Consider the following 25,515-nt stretch of genomic DNA (forward strand, 5'->3'; position numbering starts at 1 on the left):
TACATGACCTTGCAACAGGGTTATACTGTGCTGTGCATGCTCTGAGGATAGACTTGATTGACAGCTGTCACTCAATCATTCAGAAATTATGGTGTGTTTTTAATCCCATAAAAATAGGATGGAGAACAGATGTTGAGATGTTGAGATAAAAGCCAGCTGAACCGGTTACTCCATTTTCAATATCAAAATATTTGACTGGGGAACTGAATTTTGGGGTATTGGGGTTTTGTTCTATTACAATGCTAGTGAAATGTCCAGATGTAACAAATCCCTCAGTCTTTTTTATAATCTCTGAAGCATGTAAATTATGGGCACTGCTGTACATTTGATGTCTCCCACATAATACTCATATTTTGTTATGGGACAGTCAAATTAGGACTTAAAATAGATCATTCCAATTGAGAGCTCAGGAATTCTTACATATAAGTTTTCTTGGTTGGTTTTTTTTTTTTTTGCAGTGAACTGGCCTTGATTGTCCAAAGAAACTGTGGAGGCCTTTAAGAAAATTAATAAGTAGAATAAATGTATATATATTTTTTAAACTAACTTGAAATATTGTCTAATTTCAGCTGTTAAAGGACATGAGAAGAACAAAGAAAGAAAATCCAAAGACTATGGAAGATCCAAGTCAAAGAAAAAGAAAAAAAAGAAAAAGAGGTCTAAGCCTGGTAAAGCTCATTTTTCTTCTGTAGATGAAACTGGCTTCATTGTTTTGTTTTGTTACCTCAAAAAATTCGCTTTAGATCACTTAAGAGCAGGCATTGCTCTTAAGACTGCTTTCTTCACATAGCTTTCATTTTATTAAGTGGTTGATTTTAAATTGTGATTGGCAAGATAATCTATTTCCTGGTTAAGCTTCATTGTGAATGCTGGATGGCCACGTGGCTTGCAGTAATGCTTGTAATGGCACAGAATAAATGTCACTCCTAAGTGAATGTCAGTCTTTAAGGCGGGCTTTTCCTTAATAGCTGTGTCTCTGTTGCAAGCTTTGCCCAGTTAAGAGGGTGCAGGTGCCCTGGGTACAGGCTATTCTCAGTTATGTTAGTTCTGGGCCTGCTTTGTGAATGGTGGAGTTTGGAAACATTGAGTCCTCTTTTTCTGCTGTTAACCTTATTTCTTACACCTTCACATGGGGGGAGGGGGATGTGACAATTAGTCCAATTAAACCTGTCACAGCCTTAATTTCTTTCTTAGAGGAAATTAATCTTTTTTTTCTGAAGAGATTAAGTAAAAGCCCAATTTAAAGCTGTGTCCCCCTCATGTCTCATAACATGCTGTTGCACTACATTAAAATGGCTGTAAGCAGCAACGTGTCTTCTCTGTTGGTTTCATCTATGGAGGCCTGGGAATGCTTTCCTTTGGCCACTTCAAGCTTTGAACTTGATGTAGAGGCCCAGATGTTAGAGGTAATGGATTCTTCACTGCTGAAAACACAGCTGATTCTGGAAGATTTCTTTGGTGAAACGTTTAGGGATCAAGTGTGACAACTTTCTCTGCTATTGATGGATGTCTGGGATCACTGATGCAGCATACTTCAATCTGCTAGGCATAAGTTGTGAAACTAGATCTTAAGGAGGAGTTTCTGAGATAGAAAGGAAATACCTTACTTTTCTGTTTGCTGCCATGAAGAAATAGGACAAGCTATCAAGAGAGTGGATGGGAAGAACCCTACACCAAGTGACTTAAATTGTACTGAAACAAATAATTTTAATGAGTTTCTGATTGTATGGTGCTCATAAGTATAATGATAATGTGCAAAATATAATTTGTAGATTTATGCACAAATAAATCCCATGAGCTGCTTGTCAGTCTGTCCTGGGATTTTAAGATGTTGTGTGCCTTTTTTTGATGTTGACCTTACGGTAATTCAGTCCAGGAACTGTGCAGATTTTTTCCACATACCTGGAGGGTCCTACTTGTAACTGCAGCCAGCCTTATTTATATCCAGTGTAGGCCATGACAGGTGGGGACCTCACAGAGGAACCATTCACGGTGTTTTCTTCATACACTCCTAATTGGGGTTTGTCCACCTGTGTATCCTGTTCCATACATAGACTAGGAAAATGAGTACTTGCTGTCCACTTTGAAGTCTGTGAGAGTAGGGAATGTGTGTAGCCTGTGTCAGTAAGAGTGGGGTGTGAGGGGGAGGTCTCCAGCTAGCAGTGCTTGTGTGGAAGTGCCTGTAAAGCAAAAGCATTTCTACACCTACTCAGCCTGAAGAATAGTTAAATCCTGGAAAGGCTGGTCGCTTACACCTTTCTCACTTCTGTCAGCAATAAACAGTGACTGAGCGGCATAAAATTGTCTGGTTCAGACAATACCTTCCTTGCCTCTGGAAAGCTTGCACATCTTGCAGCAGCATCATGCAGTCCCTGAGCCCCAGCATACTGGGAACTGGCTAAGTGAATGACACATGCCTGCTATGGGCATGCATGGTGCTGTTTCTTCTGTCAACTTTTTTTGACCATAGATTTTTAATGCTAACTCTTACTACAATTTTACAGGGTGTTCTGGCACTGGGGAGAACACAGATGTCTCACAAGAGCTTTCACTTGAAAAACCAGTTGTCACAAAATCTATTTCTTCAAATAAATCATCTGCCCACCCAAGCACACTGCTGCACTGCGCTGATTCCGGACAGCACAAGGGAAAATCAAAAGTAAATGGTGAGATGACTCTCCTCTATGGCTTGCTGGTTCTGTTTTTCATTACCAGTAAATATGTGAGCAGCACTAACATGTTTGAAAACTGGTTCTTGTTGTGTAAATTTGGCTATTCTTACTGAGGGCTGTGTATTTCTTTCCCTCTGACAAAACTGGACCCAGTTTGTTTGCAGAGCTTGATGTTGCCGCTTTTTGCTTTGACTTTACCTTCATATACACTTCAAGACTGTTGCCCTTATTTCAGAAATCAAACTCATTTTGCATTTTTTTTCAGTACCTTATTAACTTCTAAAATAACCATGTTCCAACTTAATAATTACATTTTTCATATTTTCAAAGGTTTCTACAAAGTAAAAACTCCTTCAGAGTTAAAAATGGGTGCTTTGCAAGCTTGTTGTGTTCGAGACACCACTGGGTGTGGTGATGTGTAGTTGTATAGATACAGAATGATACATGGTTCTAATGACTATTTGAGCTTCTTAATGACAAGCTCTTGAGTAACTGTTTATTGGTGTCTTCATAATACTTCACGCACAGATCTCATAAAAATCCAGCCGCTGTGTACCAGCTTTCATAATTCTTAATATCTTGGTCCATATTACTATTTACTGTCACAAGCTGGTACAGTAAAAAAGATAAACATTTGTTTTGTCTTTTCTTAAAACTCACAGATTTGAAGGAAACAGAAAATGTATGACAGCTTGATTATATACAAGAACCTTAACTTCCTTTTTGTACAGATACACTGTTGAGAACCATTTGATTTTTTTTGGACACAACTTTGTTTGTTATTAGACAAAAGTAAAATTTAACTTCAGGTTAAACAGGTCAGACAGGAAAATTTAGGTCAGACAGGAAGTATTAAAAACTACTGAAGTGCAGATGGTGTAATGTCTTGAAACATGTTTTGCAAGTCTGAGCAGTTGTGTTTCTGGAGTATATCAACCATAGAACATGTGGTTTAGTAACTTGGCCATCAGTTGCTCAGGCTTCTTTTGATCAGTTCACAGACATTGAAAGTGGTGGAAAATACTGGAAATTACTTTTTTTCATCCTTTTCGCAATTGTTTTGTTGCTTTTTGCATCTGCAGAATTTGTGTCTAGATAAACAAGATCTGTTGTAAATAAAAGTGAAAATTTTGTGTAATACGGAAGTGTAGCGTGCCTAACCTGTCGCTTTCACAGTGCTTTAAGAAAGAGTGTCCTAGTTCAGAGGTGGAATAGAACTTTCAAACATGAAAATAAACTATTGTGTTGGGTTCTCAACCCCTTTAATTTGAGAACAGATGTTTCTCCAGAAGATGTAGTTTATGCCACAGACTGGTGGTTCTATTTTTGCATTCTATGATTCTACGAGCTAAATGATGAAAGTAGTTATACCCACTGTAGGGTATAACTACCCCACAGTCTTAACCTAAAACTCAATTTTTTACCTTCCATTCCCCTCTAACTCATTAAATTGTTTTCAAAAAATTAAAATACCTCATCATCTTCCTCTGACCCTCCCATTCTATCCCCAAGGAAGATGCAGACATTGCTTTAATATTATTGAGGTAAGAATCTCAATTTAGCATGCTGTTCAGTAAAAATTTTCTTGGCAGTTTTATTCAATCTAGGATGCATTAATGCTTTAGTTGTGTAGGTGTGTTCTGGAAGAATACCTCGTGCAGTGCACTGCCTGTGAGTTTATAAACGCATCCTAAGCAGAAGACTAAAGGAAAATAATAATTTCTGAAGCAGGATTAAGTTCTGTGTTGGACTCGGTATTTCTGTCATGGAAACATCACTTTGTGAGATTGAACGGTTCATAAAACAGAACTGTCCTGCCTCTTTTTGAGAGCTCTGCACTAGAAGTGCCAAGTCACAGTTCTGTATGAATTGCTGCAACTACCATGAATCTTGTTTGAATGTAGAAGCCTGGTTTTGTTTTTTATAGTTATTTGTCTTAAGAGACTTTGTGCCTTTGGTTTGAGACACTTCATGTTGACAATACAGTTTTAATGACAAAAGCTGTTAAGTTAGAGTATTTTGAAGGAGCCATCAATGAGACTATAAAACTTCATTATGTAGTAACTTTCAATAAACTGTCAATATTGTGATATTCCTTAAATTACACTGTGAACTCATGCTTTTACGAATGTATGTGTGCATACTTGGGATGGGATCCCGAGGGACTTTTTTTGTCATTACTCAGGATTTTATATAAATCCTTCTTGTACAGAGGATGACACCCTGAGTGAGTCATCTATGGATAGCTTGCTTTGGAGTGATGATGACTGCAGTCAGGATGTTGATGTAACCACCAACCCTGATGAAGAAGTTGAAGAAAGTGATTTTGAGATTGTTCGGTGTGTTTGTGAAGTAAAAGAAGAAAATGACTTCATGATTCAGGTATGAAGTAAGGGTAAATGCACATTTCAGTGGAAGGTGTCAGTGGAAAAGCTTTTGTTTTGTACATGAAATAAGCTATTGTTGCCTTCCAAAGTCATAACATTTTTTCAGGTAATCTGTCAGAGTAACTGCTACGATAGTTAAAACAATTTTGCTTCACAGTACAGTTTGGGATTTTTAATTGAAGGAAAGAGGGAAAATTCACTCCAAGTCATAAATGGTTGGTTTGTCATTTGTGAATTTTTCTAAAAATAGAAGACTTCCTAGATTTTGAGAATGCATATTTGAAATCAGTGATTTTTAGGCTCCCTCTAATTTAGAGCCTGTTCGGAACATTGCCATGAGATAGTAGTGTACCTCCCATTCCTGTGGCCTGGCAAGAAGCTTAACTTACACATACAATTCTCCAGACAGGCTGAACAACAACAAAAAAATCCACACTTGAGTGTTTTGCTTTAAAGCAGAGCTGCACATGTCCATTCCACATGTATGTGCCCTTTTTAAACCAGCTTCGCTGAAAACTTGGAGAGGTTTCTATTACCTCTCCTGCTTAAAACTGTTGATAAAGACCTCCTTGGAAGTTACCTGCCTGTTTATTTTTACTTTTTGAGATGCTTGTAAATTATCAGGAAATTATTCCCTACACAGCTGCTCTGAATGATCCCACCCAGTTGCTACTGATTTCAAGAGGTGAAGTCAAAAAGATAAATTCAATTTCTTCATAATTTTTTGTTCTAATTAATTTTCTTTGGGTTTCCATGCTATTTCATGGAGCTTTGCTGTGGAAGGTTTGATGCTTTTTCTCTTAGTAGTGAGTTCACTTCGATGCACACTGTTGTTTTAGTGTTGGATCCTGGCAATGCAGGGCAAAAGGTACCTTATGAATTAGTAGGGGAGGGTGGAGTGATGGGCAGTGGTCAGATTTAAGTAAATAGCACCAGAGTGTACAAGAGAAAAAAAGGAGTCTGAGAGTAGTGACTAAAGGGGCTGAATGTCCTCTGAGGAGATGGCTTACAGAAAGAAACCCAAAGAAATAGCCTGGAGTATAATTTTCTGGCAGAAGTAAGTTCAACACTAGGTTGGGATTGCAGAATGTAAGGAGCTGTCAGCTGGCTCAGGATACAGCCTATGGATGCCTTTCCTTTAAAGTTTCATGGGCTGCTTCTTAAGATGGACTTGCTAGGTTGAACTAGTTTGGGCAGGTTTTTTGGCATATTGCAAACTTTTTAATACTTCGGCTATTTTATGAAATAATTAGCTAGGAGAGTAGGTTATCCTCTCTGGAGAGGAGATGAATGAAGATCAGCAGTATCACGAGTACCTGCATTCTCTATGGGGATTGAGGTGAGAGGAATTGCGCTGGCACTTGGGGTACCTGCTTGGGTTTGCTGTGTACCCATCTTGGTATCGGAATGAGGAGCCGGGACATTTTCTTCATGGATCTGGCAGAAGGTTCATTCCTCCCAGTATACATGTATCCCCTCCTCTCTTACAAGAGGGAGAATGCCAAGCATTCTCCTCGAGCTGTGCTCATTTCCATGAATGTACCAAATTTAGAAATAATGAAGGAAAACGTTAATTTTAAACACATCAGTACCTTCTTCTCCATGAAAGATGGGGGGACTGTTAAGGTTTAATGAAACTCATACACAGTTAAAAGTGGGAGTTTGTTCCTTTAGGTATGTAAACTAAACTTTCCCCTACATTCGGAAGATTTTATAAACAATTTTCTTTGACGTGTACTTGCCTTAAATTGTCTTGAGCAATTTTTGCATTAAGGATGTCATTCATTGCACCGTGATGCAGAAGTCTGGGTTTGCATTTATAGAAGTATCTGCTTCAGTTAGTAGAAGTCAGATCTGGAAAAAGAAGTACAGAAAAATACTGTATTGTTGGTCAGTGCTGTTTTGTTCCAGTCTCTATAACTGCAAGGAGGTTACTAGACTTCATTTATGGAGCTGGTGTAAAGCAGCAGTGTAGCATTGCCCTGTGTTCCTTCTGGAGGCACAGCACTCAGTTTTTCTGGTGAGGCCCAAAAAAGTCCAGACAGACTGTCATTGTCCCTTCTTTTCGGTTTTTGTACTTAAACATTGGTGAATTTGTGTATGATGCAGAAAATTCTGGGGCTAGATTTGATGGCCTCAGAGGTGATGGGTATAAATGGACTTCAGATTTTTTTTTCTGGAAGGTGAAAAGCTGCTTTAAATACACGTCTTTTGGGTTCAGTTATTTCTTTTGTGACTTGAATTTCAATTTAAATATTTTTTGCACAATGCTGCACATTTTTTCTCTTCTAAATCTCCTACTTTGCATTCTTTGAACCTCCCTACTTACCACCTGGGCAGGGAGTAGCTTCCCTGTAGCATGTGTGCAGAGCAGTATCCTGTAGCCTGGCAGCCACAGTGTGCAGTAGAACCTGCAGGTTAAAGAATGGACCTGTGCCCTGACGGGGTTGGATATTTAAATATCAGTTGAGTAAAATAACAAAAAGTTGGAATGCTTGTGCTGGTTTGAAAGTAAACCAGCGGGAGAAATGAACCCCACATAAATACCTGGAGAGAGATTTCAGGTCGGAGTTACAATTTAATAGAAAGATCACAGTAAATGCAATGATACACAAAACCTGGCTTAAACCCACAGTCAGACTACAGCCTGGTACCCTATTGCTCAGGGTGGTGGTCACAGTCCTACCAAATAGTGAGTGCAGTCCTGTTGAAATGATGGTTGTGGTTGAGAGCAGTGGTCCTGTGGGAGGTCTGGTCCTCCTACGGAAGTTCACGTCCTTCTCTGATCTGTCCAGTGGTCCTCATGTCCTAAGTCCCCAAAGCACCCAGATTATTTATGGTCAGATACAGGCAGGAATGCTCGGTACCTCCCCCAGAGCGGGGAATTTCAGAGTGGAATGATGTAGTCCAATGAGTCATGGAATATGCTGGGGAGTCTTTGATGGCCTAAGTTGTTACAGCTGCCCATTGGGGCTTTGAGCCATTATGGCCCCACTGGCAGAGATGACCACCTTCAGCTGGGTGTAGTTATCATGGTTCAGTCAGTTTGTGAAGAGAAAGAAACACTACCCTGATGTGCCCAGATTGGGGGGGGGGAGGTGGTTGCCCCTTTCCCTTATCTAACACTTGCTGACTGGGGGGTGGGGTGTGCAGTGGGCAGCTGTTGCAAACCACCCACCATTAACAGTTCATTAGGAATAACGTAGATGGGAATAGAATACATTGTTTGGTTATAACCCCACTTGTAACCCAGGACAGATGCTTCACTAGAGTTCTGGGCAAGATTGCCTGCAAAATCACTGAGTGCAATATGGCATGATTTATAGGATGCAGGTGTAACTCCATCCAGGAGCTCCCTTATTATTTTTAGTGCACCATCTATTTCTCTTACCTGTTTTCTTTGTTTTAGAACATCTTTTTCTGGCTTTAGTTTGTGAAAGGAGGATGGTTTCTCTGCCTTTTTTGGAAGCATCTCCTAAATGCTTTAGGTCTATTCACCCATTTTGGAAGGCAAAACATTGTTGGTCCCATCCTTCAGAAACCTGTTTCTAACCTTTTACATTCTCCATTCCCAGAGCTTCTATTTCCTCCGCGCCCGGACTGCTCATTTAATGCAGTGAAGTATTCAAAATCTGGTTGTCCCTTTCTGTCCCTCCTAGCTTGAGGAAGGGCAGCAGACAAGAGCATTAATTAAAATGGTGTTGAACACAGATGACATGTTTAGCAAGTTGGCATTTTTGTAGGTCAGTGAAGAGCAACATCTGAGATTGTTTGCAGTTGCTTTTAGGGCTTGGTTTAGCTCATATTGCAGTCCTGTTGCAGCATTGACAACATCTCTGCTTTTGGTTTATGCTCTGAGAAATAAAGGGTATATGATCTCTTGTCTCACTGCTTGGGAAAATAGTAATTTTTAACTGACATCACAGTTTCCAATCAAAATTGACTTAATGTTCTTATGTGGGGTTTTGTTCCATGTTTCAGTGGTCTGTAGCCTACAGTCAAAATTTTGTCTCTCATTAAAATACTGGTGGGGGGAGAAAATGACAGAAACAAAACATGTGAATGTAGTTTTTTTCCTGCTCTAGAACAGCATGGCTTTAAGAACAGTTGATTACATTTTAAATAGTGTAACTGTGCCAAATAGATCCAAATTATATTCAGTTGTTGCCAGTATGCTTGCCCTGCCTTGGAAGGATGTTGGAAGCTCTTAAAGCTGGTGCAGCTGTATCTGTACTGCAGGTTTGTGTTAGTTGGGCTACCTTTGAAATGGATAAAATGTTGGGGGTACAAGAATCAGTAAAGCATAATATTGGATATTCCTGTGTGACATAAATATCTCTGGGATTTGGTAATTGAAGGTGGTTTACTGTTTAAGGGGGAAGCTTTTGAATTCAGAAAAATTGATCTGTTTTGGTGAAAAAAGCTTGATTGCTCTGTTGGCTATCCTGGTTACATGCACATGCATCTCATGAAAGATTTTCATCTCCATAGGGAGTATTTTCCTACCTTTCAGGATCTCTGCTTCCACTTTTTAATTGTCATTCTCCAGAAACATATGTGAAAAATGAGTGGGAAGGGCTCCCATTTTATTATAGCCTGATTTGTAATGTATTTGCTTGTTAAGTGGAAGGTGAGGTGCGGATATTAATAGATCTTTTTGTCTTAAAATATGTAGATCCTGTGTTTCTTAATTGACATAATGGTATTGAGCTCCTCTAGCCTTCATTTCTGTTAATGTGCACTTTGTGACTTTGAACAGTGTGAAGAGTGTCTGTGCTGGCAGCATGGAGTCTGTATGGGCTTACTGGAAGATAATATACCTGAGAAATACACCTGCTATATTTGCCAAGATCCTCCAGGTACAGAAATTTAAGGTTACAGACCCTTGTTATATATGTAGTAAATCTGCTAGTTTGTCTGTATCTCATCTGTATCTATAGCTATCTATCTCTCTCAAAAATTACACTGTTTTTTTCCCCCCTACCTGTATCTGTCACTGTAGATAATTTTCAGTTACAGATACAGAAAGTGTAATTTATGTGAATGTCCATGAGTCAATATTGTAGAATTACAACAGGAGAGGAATGGAAATGAATGTTTTCACTGTGATGACCGTCTGTCACGTATTTGCTGTAATAAGGATTGTACTGTCTGTGGCAAACGAGTGTAGAAAACACTCAGGAAGCTCAAGCAAAGACTCCCCATGGGCACAGCTTAGGAGATGAGGCTGCAGCTCTCCCCCAGCAAGATCAGGCTTTTATTACGCATTCTTTAAAATGAGTTGGCACAAGGCTCCTGGCTCTCCTCAGCTGTGGCTCTTGTTGACTGCATTACCTGCTGTCTTGGTTACACACTGGCCAAATGCCAGGCACCCACAAAAGCTGCTCACTCGCCCTCCCCTGCCACAGCTGGGCAGAGGAGAGAAAAACTTAACAAAGGGTTCATCAGTTGAGATAAGGCCCAGGAGAAAACACTCCAAGGGCAAAACAGGCTCAACTTAGAGATACAAAGCAAGTTTATTACCAACAAAATCAGAGGAGGATAATGAGAAATAAAATGAGCCTTAAAAGCACGTTTTCTTCCCCCAGCCCCTCCCTCCTTCCCACCTACAGCGCAGGAGACAGGGTGTGGGGGTTTTGGTTGGTTCGTTACCCGAGGTTTTCTTCCACGTGGCTCAGGGAGAGGACTTGTTCCCCTGTGAGGCCGGGGGCTCCCTCCCACGGGAGACAGTTCTCTGTGACCTTCCCCGGCGTGGGTCCACTCTCACGAGCAGCAGTCCTCCCAAAACTGCTGCTCTGTCAGTCCCTCCCATGGGCACACAGTCCTCCCAAAACTGCCGCACTGTGGGTCTCTCTTTCCACGGGCTGCAGTCCTCCAAGGCCAGGCTGCTCCAGCCTGGAAGCAGGGCCCTCTCTCTCCACCGGGACTCCCACTGGATCACAGCCTCCTCCAGGGATCCACCCGTTCTGGCACGGGCACCTCCCCCAGGGGCTGCGGGTGGATCTCTGCACCCCCCGTGGATCCCCAGGGGCTGCAGGGGCACGGCTGCTTCACCGTGGTCTTCACCATGGCCTGCAGAGGAATCTCGGCCCCGGTGCCTGGAGCACCTCCTCCCCCTCCTTCTTCCCTGCCCTTGGTGTCTCCCTGTTGTTTCTCTCACATGTGCTCACTTCCTCCTCTTCTCTAGCTGCAATTAAAACTGTGCATGCCCCACTTTGTTTTGATTTCTTCTGAAATCTGTTATCACAGAGGTGTTACATCATCCCTAATTGGCCCAGCCTTGGCCAGCAGCATGTCCATCTTCAGAGCCACCAGCCATTGGCTCTGCTGGACATGGTGGGAAGCTTCCAGCAGCTTCTCACAGAAGGCACCTGTGTGGTCCCCCTGCTACCAAAACCAGGCTGTGCAAAACTAACACACCTGCAATAACCTATGTGTTGGTATTTACCCGGGGTAACACGGTAAGAGTTGATTAAGCAATACATTCTCCTTCTAAGTAGATATTTTTAAATGCATTAGTCCATCTTGCACAGCAGGTAAAATTACACTTGAATATTTTCTGACTTTCTACTCTATGGATTACAAAGCCATGCTGAAAGTGAAAATGTATGAGGTTTGGGCTTGAGTCCATGGTTATAAATGGCAAGAAAATGGATCTCTGTTCACCTGATGAAAATACCTTTTTAGTTTGTATATGTATTTGGATTGTGATCTCAGGGTTTTTTGGCTGTTGAAAGGTACCAGATCTTTTGTACTTTAACTCATGGATTTGTGTAGTTTGTTTACTGCTGTTGTTTGTACTCTCAGCAATGAAGACATGCTACACTTTAAACTTCTGCTACAGAGACAGCAATATATTCAAGGCTTTTTAGAGTATCTTGCTTCTGGGATTTTAAACTTAGATTAAAGATATTTTGCTTTTATGTCAGTTGAAGGTAGTTTTAAATGGAACTAAAATGTACATGTAAACTGAAGTTGTGTTATCATACTTGAATATGAGTGCTTTTATGCAGAAACTGATTACAACTTCACTTGCTTAAATAATCATTAACTATTCATTTGAAGATTCTGAAATTCACATTGGAGGGGGCTTAATTTTTGCTTCTGTCTTGGAAAAGGAACACATGTCCAACTTCTTGACTGCAGGGGTTGCTTTTCAGTGACTCTGCTTTTTGGCTTGAAGTGAACTAATAGACTGTATGAATCTGCAAGGAAGTGGCTTTTAAAACTGGGCGTGGCTCTTCAGCAAACTCAGGAGCTTTCCCCAGTCTAAACTGCTAGGACTTGTAACAGCACCACTCATTCTATTAGAAATTAAAGCAAATTTTGTGTAATTTTGTCTAAAAACTGTACTAACTGCTATTTTACTCAGGTCTTTTTGAGTCAGGTGGGATTTTTAAGAGATTTGTTAACATTTAGCCTTGCTTAAACATGATCAAGATGATTATGTAGCACAATTGCTTGTGGATATAGTATCTTAAGGTTATATACTTCAAAAGGGAGCACTTTTTACCTCAGAGTACACATCACCTCAGTTGTTCAGGTGACCATGAAGTTCTCAAAGTCACTATTTTATTCTTGTGGACTGAACTCTACTTTTCTGTCACAGATCTCTGATCAGAAATTAATGAGGGAGGGCTAATGCAGGTGCAGGGAGTGTCTCCAATGTGGTTCTGACCATACCAAAAATTCTGCTCGCCTTCCTGCTTGACACAGGAAGGTTGAGCTGGTACAACCTTCAAAATTCCTTTTTTCCCTGTCAAGATTTCTGATGCCACCTAATAACCATGGATTGCTATGTAGTGCCAACCTCAGTCTTACTTTGCTGCGTAGTAACTCCCTATTTTTTTAGCTTCTCCTCTAGTCAATATTAACCTGCTCCTATTGGAGGCCTTTTTGTGACTATGGTTCTCTTGTTGTGCTCCAGTTTTATCTCTGGTTTTGTGGGCTTGCTGCTTGGGCTGTACATAGGCAGTGGCTGTTGCAGTGTTTCTCTGGGTGCTAAGCTGTCTGCTGAGAACATCTGTAGTAACTGTATGTTTTGCAGGGTGGGGGGAGCTTTTGTTAGGTATTTAGCATGAAGCTTTTTTGTGTGTTTGCAATTTAGCAAGCATCTTTCTTTGTAATACTGTTTGTTTGGCAGTTTAAGTTATTTCTACTGATGCATTTAACACATTCAGCACCATTTCATTTCAGCTGTTGTTGATATTCCAACTTCTTAAGATAGAATTATCGTTATTAGTAGCTTGACTTAGGCAAGTTTTCTATCAGAATCTCATCCTTGATTTCTTCAAAATGTACTTTAGCACAACTGTACTAATACACGTATGATGTTAAAAACAAGACCACTGGGAAGTTAATTGCCTTTTTCTGCATTTTTCTGTCTGCAGAGAGCTGCATTCAGACTGTAAGTTATGTCATAACCGTGGTTAGGCTAGACAGTGTGATATCCTGCTAAAAATACACCTTTCTCAGCCTTATCTGCAGCTGCCTGTTGCGGATGTCCTTCGGTGGAATTTGGAGTCTGAATGCTTTTGCAATTGGGAAGAGGTTTTTTGCTTCCTGCTTTACAAGCTCTTAATTTCTTCAGGGTTATGTCTGGTGTTACAGGATCTTCATTGGTTCTGTTGATAAGAACAAACAAGCTGTTGCGGTACCTGGAGATAATTAGAACTACTACCAGTAACGTCAACATTTCATTTTAACTGACTCATTACTGTCACTTTAGGTCAGAGGTCCAGCTTAAAGTACTGGTATGAAAAGGAGTGGTTAAGTAATGGTCACATGCATGGCTTAGCATTTTTGGAAGAAAATTATTCCCACCAAAATGCCAAGAAGATAGTGGCCACCCACCAGCTGCTTGGTGATGTACAGCGAGTGATCGAAGTCCTGCACGGGCTGCAGCTGAAGATGAGCATATTACAGTAAGCACTATTTAAGTACCAGCTGGCATGTTCTCCTCGGGACTTAGGCTGCAAGTATAAAATAACCAGAAATTCAGACTTAGATTTGTGCTTCTCTGTGGATTTATAACATAGTTTGAATTGCTGATGTGATCTTGGGAAAGGACTTGGCTGCTTGAAAAGTGTTCAAGTGGGTTGAGTGTAAATGGACAATGTGTATAGAAAGGGTTGGGAAAGTGTGAAGAAAGAAGGGAGAAAACTGAGAATGACAGCTTTTCCTGAATCACCCAAATGGATTTTAAGTAAGAACGGGATAGACTTATAACCCATGGCACCATTTTTACAGCCCTTGCCTTCTCCATTCCCAAATCTGATCATAGCTTGTCCAAGAGGAATCAGATCTTTTTGTTTGGTACAGTATATTATTCTGCTGCAGTGGGAGAGTGGTTTCACCTTCAGCAATGTGCAGCACTTCATTTCTGAGGAAAGGTCATTTCAGCTATATGTACAGAAAATAACATAATTATTTATACAAAAGGTTTTTTCTTATAAAGTCAACTTTTCTGCATATTTTCCTATTTAAGTTATCCTTGGGTTCTGATGACTGAAAAAAATTCTTTTCTAACTCAAATCCAGCAGTTCTAAATCTATTGAATTCTACAGTTGTAAATTATTAGTTGATAAATTGCATGGCAGCAGCTATTTGGAAAACAAAGTGGTTTTGGCATTCTTTAGACTGTTCCCCCTTATCTGTGGTGATGCAGGAGGTCTGCTGACAGAACTGGAAATGCTTAAACAGTGGAATAATGCTTAAAGCAAGAGAAGTAGCCATTTTAACATAAGGTTTTGCTTTTCCATTGTGGGATCCTTTAGTTATATCTGTAAGTAATCTCTTTCCTCTTTGGAGACTGAAACATAAATATTGTGAGGCCACTCCTTGGGCCTTTTATTAAAGAGTGGAACTCCAGTTTCTGGCTTTCCAGTTGTGAATTGAGATTTACATAGTACAGAGGTAGGGAGCACTGGGTGTGTATGTGATGGTTGCTACAGGTTTTGTTCCTTTTCTCTCTCATGCTGAAATCAGTGTGATGGCCTGGATTAATTAAAGGTGAGATGCAGTCGTGTTTGGATCATCTGGTTGAAAGCTTCAGCCCCTGTTTTCTGTATCATGACATAAATCAGAAGGGATTTGAAAAATTGCTGAATTAGAAGAATGATCATATTGTTGATGCAGATCAACAGATAGAAGGTGATTTCACAGGTGCCTGAAATGATTAGGAGAGTGCTGCTCAGTGTTTCAAGGAGGTGGCAAAGGATCTTAGGTGACCCTGAGAGTGCCATGGGAGGGTGAGCCTTCAGCAGGCAGGAGTTAAAAGGTTACTCAAGTATTAGCATTTGAATTTTCATTCTTATAAACTGGTGCATCACTTTTCGGAAAAAATTTCAGTCTTTTGTAAAGTTATCCCTTGCTCTGTTCTGAGCAAAATATTATGTCTTTAGGTATAGCAGATGAGTGGAGCTGGAGCAGAAAGCTTTGGTAAATGAACACCTGGCTTTCACTTTTCCAGGCGTGCCTTCAGGATGGCTCACCAGTATGACAGCTGGTGATGGGGTCAGTAGCTCTGACTGAGGAAGAGGTGACCGGTCTGGAGAGATGGTCCCAAAAGGAATTGTCTTCCCAGGGCCTGGTGTTTTCCCTCAGCTGCTGGCCAGGAGGGCCTGTGCAGAAGCTGTCAGCTCTTTAGTGATTGTCAGCTCGTGATTTCAGCTCAGCTCTGCAGGGCAGCCTCCAGGCCAGACCAGAGAGAGACGAGAGGCCCGTGTGGCTGTTCCGCACGAGGCATCTTTATTGGTCCGTACCCAGCAAAGGAGAGGCCAGGGACGGGCAGCTCTCTGCCCTTGCAGGGGCAGGGGGTTAGCTTTATAGGGATACAGGGGGTGGGTGTCAGAGGGTAAAGGCCAATGGGTTACAAAGGATCTGCATAGGGTCTCCCAGAGGATTCTGGGTTTGTTGTCTTCTCGACGTAACTGAAGAGTAGCTCCCTTTCCAGGGGAGTTCTGCTGGGAGGTTAAGCAATCTCCTTATCTCAGCAGATGTCCCTCCAGGGTGGGGGCTGGGCATACCCCACACACCAGGGAGATACATCCTCCACTAGGCCAGCACTGGTGAGGATGTATTGCATATGAGGCAAAGGTGCTTGTATGAAATAGTCTGAGCCATGTCCTTGGCAGCTATACTCACTCTGGTTCCCTCTGAGAGACATTGAAGAAACCTGAACTGCTGCAGGATGGGTTAGAAAGCAGTTACTACCAAAGTCAAGTGGTCATGTTTTGTTGAGTGGTTTGGTAAACAGGTAGGAAATCTATTTAGTTGGATCAGCTGAACAGAATAAGTCCATCCACCTTTGCTTGAGGGCAGGTCCCCCTTTCTGTGCAGCCCGGTGCAGGTGCTTTAGAGTCAGAATTTTCTCTGCTGTTCCTGCAGGCTGTAGCACATGAGCTGCCAGCCCTTTGAAGATAGCAGAGTATTCTGCTTTGCTCTCCTTTTACTGCTGTTTTGATGCCCGACACACGAGGAAGAACATGAGTTACAATGCTCACTCTAAATCTTTTGTTTGTTATATCTTTGTAATAATCTGATACCTATAGTTGTCCCTTCTGCTGGAATAAGTAATGTATTAGTCAATTTGAAGACAATTAAAATAAGAATTTTTCTAAGAACAGATGAAGGGAACTATGGCCGCTATGGAACACCACTACAATGTTGGTGTACCATACCTTACTAAAAATATCACAGTTAAAATTAATTTCTGCTGTTAATAAATTGCACATATTGAAGCAAAATGGTCCATGAAGGACAACTTTGGTGAGAAGTTGTATGTATCTATTTGTATCTTATTCTTCAAGTTTTTTCTTAATCCAAACCTGGCTTTTGTACCATGTTATGGAAATAAAAATAGTGAACCTAATGGAACATTTTAGGAGGATCACAACTGAGGTCAGTGAAACGACATTATTTCAGAGTATTTGGGCATTTTTTTACTGATTATGATGTCTTGAATATGTCATGTTTCAAATATTCTTACTTAATTTCTTTAGTTAAGAGGACAGTTTGCTTAGTCACTTTGACATTTACTTTGGGTGGTTTACTTTTTTGTGTTTGAACAGAAATAAAGAACACCCTGACTTAAAGCTTTGGTGTCATCCATGGAAGCACATCACGGTGGATGAAAAAATCCATACAAAACACATCATTCACTTTGAGGAAAACTGTTGCAAAGAGGAGACAGCAAGTTACAGAACGTGGAATGGGACAGTTGAGAAACCCTCAACAATTCCTTCTGTGGAGGAATCTTACATTACGAGTGAACACTGCTACCAGAAGCCTCGGGCCTACTACCCTGCCATAGAGCAGAGGCTGGTTGTGGAAACGAGAGGTTCAGCCATGGATGATGGAGTAAATAGAATAAGGGAGAATGGGGATGATACCCTGTCAGAGAGGTTTAGCTGGAATCTGGACCAAGAAATATGCAAGATGGAAAATGAATCCAAACACAATTACTCTAAGGTATTTTTATTAAAATAGCCCTCTCTGGCAAAGAGCATGTATTCACCTGGCAACATGCAAACCTCAGCCTTTTTTAATGCTTTTTGGTCTGTTTGTGGGTTTTTTTGGTTTTTTTTCTTTAGACTGTTAGTTAAATTTACATTGCCAGTAACAATTTAAATGATACATGTGATAAACGCCTTCATTTTATATTATAATTTTAAAATCTAGTTTGACTTCTGGACCTCAAATCATTTGAAAAGTGTGGACCATGCATTATGGTCCCCTGGTAGTTCACTGCTGTTTATTTTCATGTGTTCAATGTAAAAGTTAACACTAGCCAAGGGAGAGAACAGGCCAAGCATGTATGATACTGCCAAATACACTGGTAGGCCAGCTTCTAATTATTTCCATCTTGTTCCCATGTTTCTTCTAATAGTTAAATTAATTTTAGGTTCTTCAGGCAGCATTTCACGATGGAAGAAAAAAAAAAAGGTATCAGCCTGAAGTGATGTTTTTAAGACTGATCACCATAGAATAGCCCTGTGTCTTCTTCCTACTGGGGCACTTCAGGTTTAGCTTTTCTCATTGTCAGCTCTTGTCAGGTCTAGCAGAGGCCTTTCTTTCTACACCCTAGTGCAAAAATTTTGCTTCTATTAGTTAGTACCAATTCCTGTGAAATGTGGGCTGAGAAATGTTAACCCTCTGGGAAGTGAATGAAGCCCCTCTGCTCTGGAGCCAGGCTGGGAGAGCTGGGGGTGTTCACCTGGAGAAGAGAAGGCTCCAGGGTGAGCTCAGAGCCCCTTCCAGAGCCTAAAGGGGCTCCAGGAGAGCTGGAGAGGGACTGGGGACAAGGGATAGAGGGACAGGACAAGGGGGAATGGCCTTAAGCTGAAGGAGTCTAGATTTAAGATTGCATAGTGGGAAGAAAATCCTCCCTGTGAAGGTGGGCAGGCCCTGGCACAGGGTGCCAGAGAAGCTGTGGCTGCCCCTGGATCCCTGGAAGTGTCCAAGGCCAGGTTGGACAGGGCTTGGAGCAGCCTGGGATAGTGGAAGGTGTCCCTGCCCATGGCATGGACATTGGAATTAGATGACCTTTAAAGGCCTCTTCCAACCCAAAGTATTGTACAATTTTATGATTCTGTGAAATACTGAGCTCCCTCTTTTTAGATTAAAAGTTAGGATAGCTCTTACTTCATCCATATGTAAGTTGTAATTTGCTACTTTTAACTTCTCAGTTGAGATTGTGTTATGTTTCCTAGAAAGGCAAGTATTTTAGTTCTTCAGTCTAAAAGAGCCTTTTTCTAAAGGCTCGTATTTCAGGAGAAGGATGAAAAAAGTAGGGGAATGGAATGAACACTGCTGATACTGTAGTTTTGTAAGGAGTGGTAATGCTTGTTTGGAGATGATTCAGTGGAAGTTTAAGTAGAACTTAGATTAGATTCCCTAAGGAAAAGTCCCTTTTCACTCCTGAATTGTTTGCTCTTTAGTTTATTATTGTCAGGTGAAAAACAGCTTCAGCATTTCCTGAGATGCACAGATTCAGTGCAGGATCTTCCAGATGAAAGGTGGCGGGGAGATAATTATACATGTGTATGTTACCTTCAGAAAACCAGATGCTTGTGAAGTACAAATAGTTTTTAGCAAAATACCTATAAAAATTAGTCTATATTTAGATCTTCTTGCCCAAACCAGTTTAGTATCTGTGTATGGTCAGTGTCTCTCTCCCTCACTCACCTGTGATGAGTTGAGCAATTAGCTTCGGGGACTGGGAGGACTCAGGCAGTTTGCCTCCCCAGTTCTGTTTAAGAAATATTAATGTGTGTATTTCTGCTAGGTGAGAGAATCTGTCTCTAAGAAAGTCTCTCCAGAAGAAGCTATTGAAATGAAATTGCTGGAAAAAGACAAAGAAGGAGTTGTGAACTCGCAGCTGCAGTGGCAGCTCAATCTTTTAGCTCATGTGGAATCTCTGCAAGATGAAGTTATACACAGAATGGATTTCATTGAGAAGGAGCTAGATGGTAAGTAGTGTTACTCTAGTTTAAAAAATAACTTCTTTTAACTGAACTACCTGTTAAAAACATGTTTACCAGAGTTTTACTTCTTCAGACGTACAAAGAGATGAATGTTTCATTATCACATTTCCTAATAGAAAATAGACATGCTGCTGATGTGGGAGGCGGATTTTAAAACAAAGAGCAGAATTTCACAGAACAAGTTCTGGTTAGGTCATGTCTAAATAGTTGCATCAGATTTTGTATTGGAGCATCTTTGTGTCTTTTTAGGTTTTTGTCATTTTCCACAACTCTTCTGTGTGTCTGCATTTCTCTGTTCCTCAGGGCCTTGCTGGCTATGTTAGCCCATTCTGGGTGGCCTCTTCAGTGCACAAGGCTCTTAGCTTTTCCTGTCTCTTCCAAATTCTTCACTTAAATGTATTTTAAGATTTTTGTAGTAATGGAAAACTTATAAACCCTTTGTGTTCATTAAATGATTCAGGATAGTTCTTCTTTACATTGTTAAGTCTGACCATTGGTTGTGTAGTGGTTACAATGGCAGCTTTACTTGCAGGGGAATCCAACTTCCGCCCAAGTAAGAGCCCTCTCTTTGTAAGTAAGGTACTGAAAAGTTGGACAGCTAAAGGGCTATTTCAGGTAGTGAAGATCAGTCAGGCTTGTACTGCCTAAACAAAGAAGCTCTGGTTCCCCAAAGTTAGACTTTGTGAACCTCCTGCTGAGCAGGGGTTTGTGCAGTGCATTGCTACTTTGAGCAGGAACTTTCTTACTCCAAGGCTGGATGTAGCAAGTGATGCTGCTGGTTCTGCAGCAGGTGCTGCCCATGGGTGAAATTCACCTGTTGATCTGGTTGGTGGCAGTGGCTGCTCTTGGCGGAGGTATTTATTCTGTCTTCAGTGTTTCAGTCTCCATCTGCAATACTGTCAACATCCCCAGAACTCATCATAGTCCAACCTGACCACCTTCCTTGTGTCCATGTTACATTGTCACTTGACTTGTCTTCTGCTCAGTGGGATTTTTGGTTTCCCACTGAGAAGCTTCTTAAAGCAGGAGTTCATTTTCCTTGTGCAGCAGTCTGCTGTTTGTGCTTTTGATCTTCATCCTCATTTTGTGTTACCCAGTTCTGTCTTGGTCAGTTGTGTTCTGTACTGATGACAGATTTCTTTCATTACCATAGTCCCATTCTTAATGGCATAAACTCCCTGTACCACAGTGTCCTTGCCCTGGAATTGACACAGATCAGAGGAAGTTTAGCGTGAGATTTCAGTGTCTGGTCCAGAGTTTTCCTTTCCTGCTTTTTCCTAGGAGCAGCAGCTTCTTCTCCCATCCCCATGTGAATTACTTGATTATGTGTCAAAGTTACTTGCAAAGATTGGTGCAAGTGTTTAGTTCAGTTTTATCATTTCTCAAATAACCATTTTAAAAATATTGCCCACTGCTTTCTCAAGATTTACAAAAGATCTGAAGAGCTCTTGTTTTGTGGCTTCAGATGAGCTGTTTGCTGAGAACTGCAGTAGTGACAGTTTTTGTTTTCTTTGCAGTTCTGGAGAGTTGGCTGGATTACACAGGAGAGCTGGAACCCCCAGAACCACTGGCTCGACTCCCCCAGCTCAAACATTGTATAAAGCAGCTGATAACGGACCTGGGCAAAGTGCAGCAGATCGCGCTGTGCTGCTCCACGTGAGGCTGGAGAGCACTGCGCTGTCACTGCGCGCGAAGCTGGAGTGGCTGATGGAGCAGCTCTGAATCTGTAAATTAAACTAGCATGCTGAGTGCATGGGATGCAGATTGACTTCAGGGACTTGTGAAGAAGTGTTGTTCAAAGAACAGCAAAAAGGTTATTTTGGGTCTGTTAGACAATTATAATGCTGTGGAAAAGGTCATATTCTTGTCTCCAGGAATTGCCTGTTGGTTGATAAGTTACACTCAAATTTTCACTCCTTACAAGTTGCTCATCAAAATGGTAGACTTTTTCATTATTAAATTGACTAAAAATTGTGCCACTGAAGAACAGAGTTCTAAGAGCCAAAAAAGTTTGGTTGACAGGGGTTGTAAATAACTTTGCATAGTTTAAGTGACTCATGTCATGTTTTATTCCTTCTGGTTTATGCATACTAGCACTCAGTATTTAATCATTAGGAGATGTTATAACAGTTTCAGACTTAGTAAGTATGAATGTCCAGCTCTTGACTATAAAGTGTTAAGTGGAGGTTTGTAAGTAACAGTGGCCTGACCCGCACTTCTGTTACAGTAAATAATGTAGCAGGAGGTCACAGGTGGATTGCACTTATTTTCAGAATAAATGATTGTTTTCCATATTTATCCTGTCACTGTCACATGACTCGGTACTGGGGAAGCCCGTGAACATGGTGTTTATGTGCATTCTCGAGCTCTTAAATCCAGCCATCCTGTGCCTCCTGCAGCAGTTGCTGGTGGGATACCCTCATTGCAGTAGTATGGAATGCCACCGGGAAAGGACTGGAGCCACGCTCTGAGTTCAGACTGCAGCATGGTCTGTCATGGATGTGATGTATTTTTACCCATTTGTTAATAATTGCCATTCCGGTTATATTTGGAAATGTAGACTTTTTTCAATACTCTGGATGTGTTCATTGTAAAGACTTGCTATGAATGTGTGGTTTTGGGAATCAGTTTATTTTGTGTAAATAAAGCCTCAAGATCTATGCATGAGGTGCTGTCCTTGCAGACAGCGAGTGGGTTATTATCTTAAATGGTCTGTGTTGACAAAGTCCGTTTTTATACCTTAAGTTTTAATTTTCAGTTTGTATTTACTTTGCGATAGGAAGGTGACAAGGCTGCTGATGTTCAGTCACATTATACAGAACCTTTGGAACATTGTGAGTATTTGAGAGGTTCAGAGTCTTTCGGCTGCAGATCACCACTCCTGAAATAATGGCTGCGACTTCAGTTTTCCTTCAGAGCTGTTGCTGAGTTCAGTTCCCTATGGAATATAGTGAGCTGGTTTTGCAGTGAGAGGGTGTCCTTAAAAAGCTGGATTCGTTACCTTAATTTTATTGTGTGCAATGGTACTACCAAAGGATAACATTCAAGCAGAGTTGTAATGGAAAGGCCCATACCTGTACAAATTATTTATTTGGAATATAGATCTATAATGTGTTTATTCTGCAAAGAATAATGTAAACCTGAAATATCCAATATTATTGTAGGAGTTACAGTCTCTACAAAGTGAATATTTTATTTCCTTCAGAAAACAAAATAATTAGGCTGCTCTAGGCAGTAACTAAGACTCTTATGCCAAGATTCAGTTCAGGGAATAATTTGTCTCATGGTTTTGTAGTACTAAGTTGGTATATAGTGAATACAATGTACGTACAGCAGACGAACTTACTTTTCTGTGACACAATTGGAATAAAGCTTGCGTGGTATTTTAAGGATCACTTGGCTCTCTGAAGATGAGACCAATGCTTACACCTTGTCTCATCCCTGTCAGGCACCTGAGTTTGTGTAGTTCTAGAGGAGGTGGTGGTGACCAGACAACCAGAATAGCATCAGAGCAGCCTCCCAGGCAACTGGTGATTTTCAGGTGAAATGGAGCAGGAAAAGTGTTCCCTAGTGGAAAGGTGTTCCCTGGCTACCATCTCTAAAGCAGGACACGGCTGTGTGGGAACAGCTTAGTTGTGCTCCCAGTCTGAGGGCGTTCAAGCACTCAGTCCCTGGGCAGGCTTCTTGCTCCAAAGGGGGATTTCTTCTCAAGCAATGGCTTCTGTGTGCTCATTGTGTGTTTTTACTTGTCAGTTTATTTTTTGCTCAGGGCAGTACTGGAGGTTTGGAGGAAAAGGCAGTTCCCATGGGTAGATCGAGTGGCAGATCCTGGAGGCTTGCTTCCCTTCAGTAGTGCTGGGGAAGCCCTTGCAGATAAAGACTGAAAATATTTATTTAAAATAGAGTAGTACTTCTCATGTTCAGGGAAGATTCTTCATTGTGCTCTGCCTGGATTCATTTCTGTCCCTGTGCTTGCAAGTTTCCTCATTGTTATTTTTAGTCTGGACCAACTGTTCAGGCTGGCAGGTCACTTTTTTGTTTCTTTAAATCACTGGTAAGTGAATGCAACGTGGAGCCTTGATGAACTGAGCAAACATTGCACTGTGGGTACACACGTGTTTGTCTTTGTTGATGCACTATTAGAACCAAGGGGCTGTACATAGAATTTTGTTTTGGAGCAATATTTGCAAAACTTGAAAACTTCTGTATCTTGGTGTTTGGAATAAATAAAAAATAGGTTTTTGTTGGTTAAGTCTTAGTAAAGTCTTTGTTTCAGTTAATGATAATAAAATAATTTTGGACTTCTTTCCTTCACATCACATTGAAATGCAAGTACTGTAGTTTGTCAGGTGTATAGATATCTTAACTGTTGCTGAAGTCAGGAAATTGTTGTTTTCCAGATCTGTGTTATATAAATATCCTTAATAGCTTGTGTTGGATATTGTTTAATGAGAAGTTCATACATTTTGTTCCCAAATCGTAATGTATGTAATGTATTAGTACCTAGTATGTGTGATCTGACCCTAAACTTTGTTCTATTAGGACGAGCAGCCTGTTAGAAGTAGCCGCAGCAGCTCAAGGCAGAGGAAATGCAGCATTAGTGATAGTGTGAAGCAAGGAGCTCTGGATGCAGTTGAAACAATTCATACAGAGAAGATGCATGGGAAGAGGAGGAAAGAAAGGGGAAGGGCTGGAGAAGCAGTGTACCTGGCCCAGGGTGCCTGAAGGCAGGGGCAGGCATTGATATACCTTCAGGTTCCATCTCTTCCCTCTCAGGGAAGAAAGCAGATACATTCCCTTGTCCTAGCATATTTTCCTTTCTAACTTCATTCTCCAAAAAAAAAAAAAAAAAAAAAAAAAAAATCTTGTGAAATTGGGTTTTAAGGCTGGAGGGTGCATCACTGCTGGAGCCTGGCATGTGAAGCCTGGAGAGACTTGAGCCACTGATGGCAGATCCAGTGTGTCACACAGGTCAGTGTCATCATGCAGGTCTTTGATGATCGCTTAAATGTCAAAATTGGGTTCTGAAGTTGTGGTCTGAATCTGAAATAATTCAATGGGGTGTGTGCTGTGGCTTGTCGCGTTTTTATGTGCCCTCTGATTAATTTACTTGCCGGATCTGAAGGTTTCTATAGATGGAGACTCAGAGAAGGAGGCAGCTCTCAGTCAGCTGTCGGCCTTCATGTGGGTAGAGTCACCATATTCTCGCTGTTACTTGACCAAAGCATCATTTGTAATTACAGGATCTGCTGCGAACCGTTGTCCAGCCCGTGGGTCACGTTCATGCCCAGCCTGATGGTAGTGCACCATCGGCGCTGCCGCCATCTGCTGCCCCATCCAGCCGTGGGAGCGCTCGTGGCTGCTCCTTGCTCCGATTTCCCGGTGGGGATCTGGAGTCCTGCAGGCCATTGTAGTTGTTCAGCAGTGTCTCACAGCTTTGTGCTAATCCTTCAGCTTGCACAGCAGTTCTTGTGAAGGGAAAAATCTGTGTACAGCTCTTGTCTGGGTAATACCTGCTGCGAGTAACCCAGAACGAGGTCCTATTGAAACAGGTTAACAGTAAATAACGCTTTTTTTTTTTTTTTTCCCCCTATTACGACATAGAAGCAGACAACAACTGAGAACAAACCAGCAAAACTGGGATTCATCTTGTCCTGCTGTGGGGTTTTCCTGCTGGTTGGGGTGTTTGAAAGGAGAGGCTGGATGGAGCCATGGAGCCTTGTAATGCTCCATACCTAATTCTGAGGGGCTGCGTGGGCTTGGGAGTGGAAGCTGTGTGTACGTTCTGGGCTTCCAGACTGGTGACTTGGTAAGTAAGTCATGGAGCTTGAGTAGAGACATGACAAGGGACACCAGGGCTCCTGAGCCAGTGATTTCTATGCCCTGGGGTGAGGGTTGGGTGGATGCTGCTCTGAGTTTGGGCTCTGGGCACAGCTGTGTCCTTTGCATAGAGGCTCAGAGCTGATAGCA

At 41.3% G+C, this 25,515-nt stretch overlaps 1 protein-coding gene across 11 annotated transcripts in view; it reads left to right on the forward strand.

The window, feature by feature from the left end:
• Positions 1-23,797, forward strand: part of PHF20 (PHD finger protein 20) — a 71,411-nt gene extending 47,614 nt beyond the window's left edge. For 10 of the 11 annotated variants that reach the window (XM_048321512.1, XM_048321515.1, XM_048321517.1 and 7 more), the window contains 8 exons: positions 570-668; positions 2,505-2,666; positions 4,858-5,054; positions 9,819-9,918; positions 13,788-13,983; positions 17,131-17,530; positions 19,347-19,530; positions 21,063-23,797. In XM_048321512.1, coding sequence (XP_048177469.1) covers positions 570-668; positions 2,505-2,666; positions 4,858-5,054; positions 9,819-9,918; positions 13,788-13,983; positions 17,131-17,530; positions 19,347-19,530; positions 21,063-21,205 — 1,481 coding nt within the window. In that variant the 3' untranslated portion in view covers positions 21,206-23,797. The remainder of the gene's footprint in view (positions 1-569; positions 669-2,504; positions 2,667-4,857; positions 5,055-9,818; positions 9,919-13,787; positions 13,984-17,130; positions 17,531-19,346; positions 19,531-21,062) is intronic. The other variant, XM_048321518.1, reaches the window with a different exon arrangement.
• Positions 23,798-25,515: the final 1,718 nt, after the last annotated feature.

Source organism: Corvus hawaiiensis, chromosome 17, assembly GCF_020740725.1.
Source record: "Corvus hawaiiensis isolate bCorHaw1 chromosome 17, bCorHaw1.pri.cur, whole genome shotgun sequence".
Lineage (NCBI taxonomy): Eukaryota > Metazoa > Chordata > Aves > Passeriformes > Corvidae > Corvus > Corvus hawaiiensis.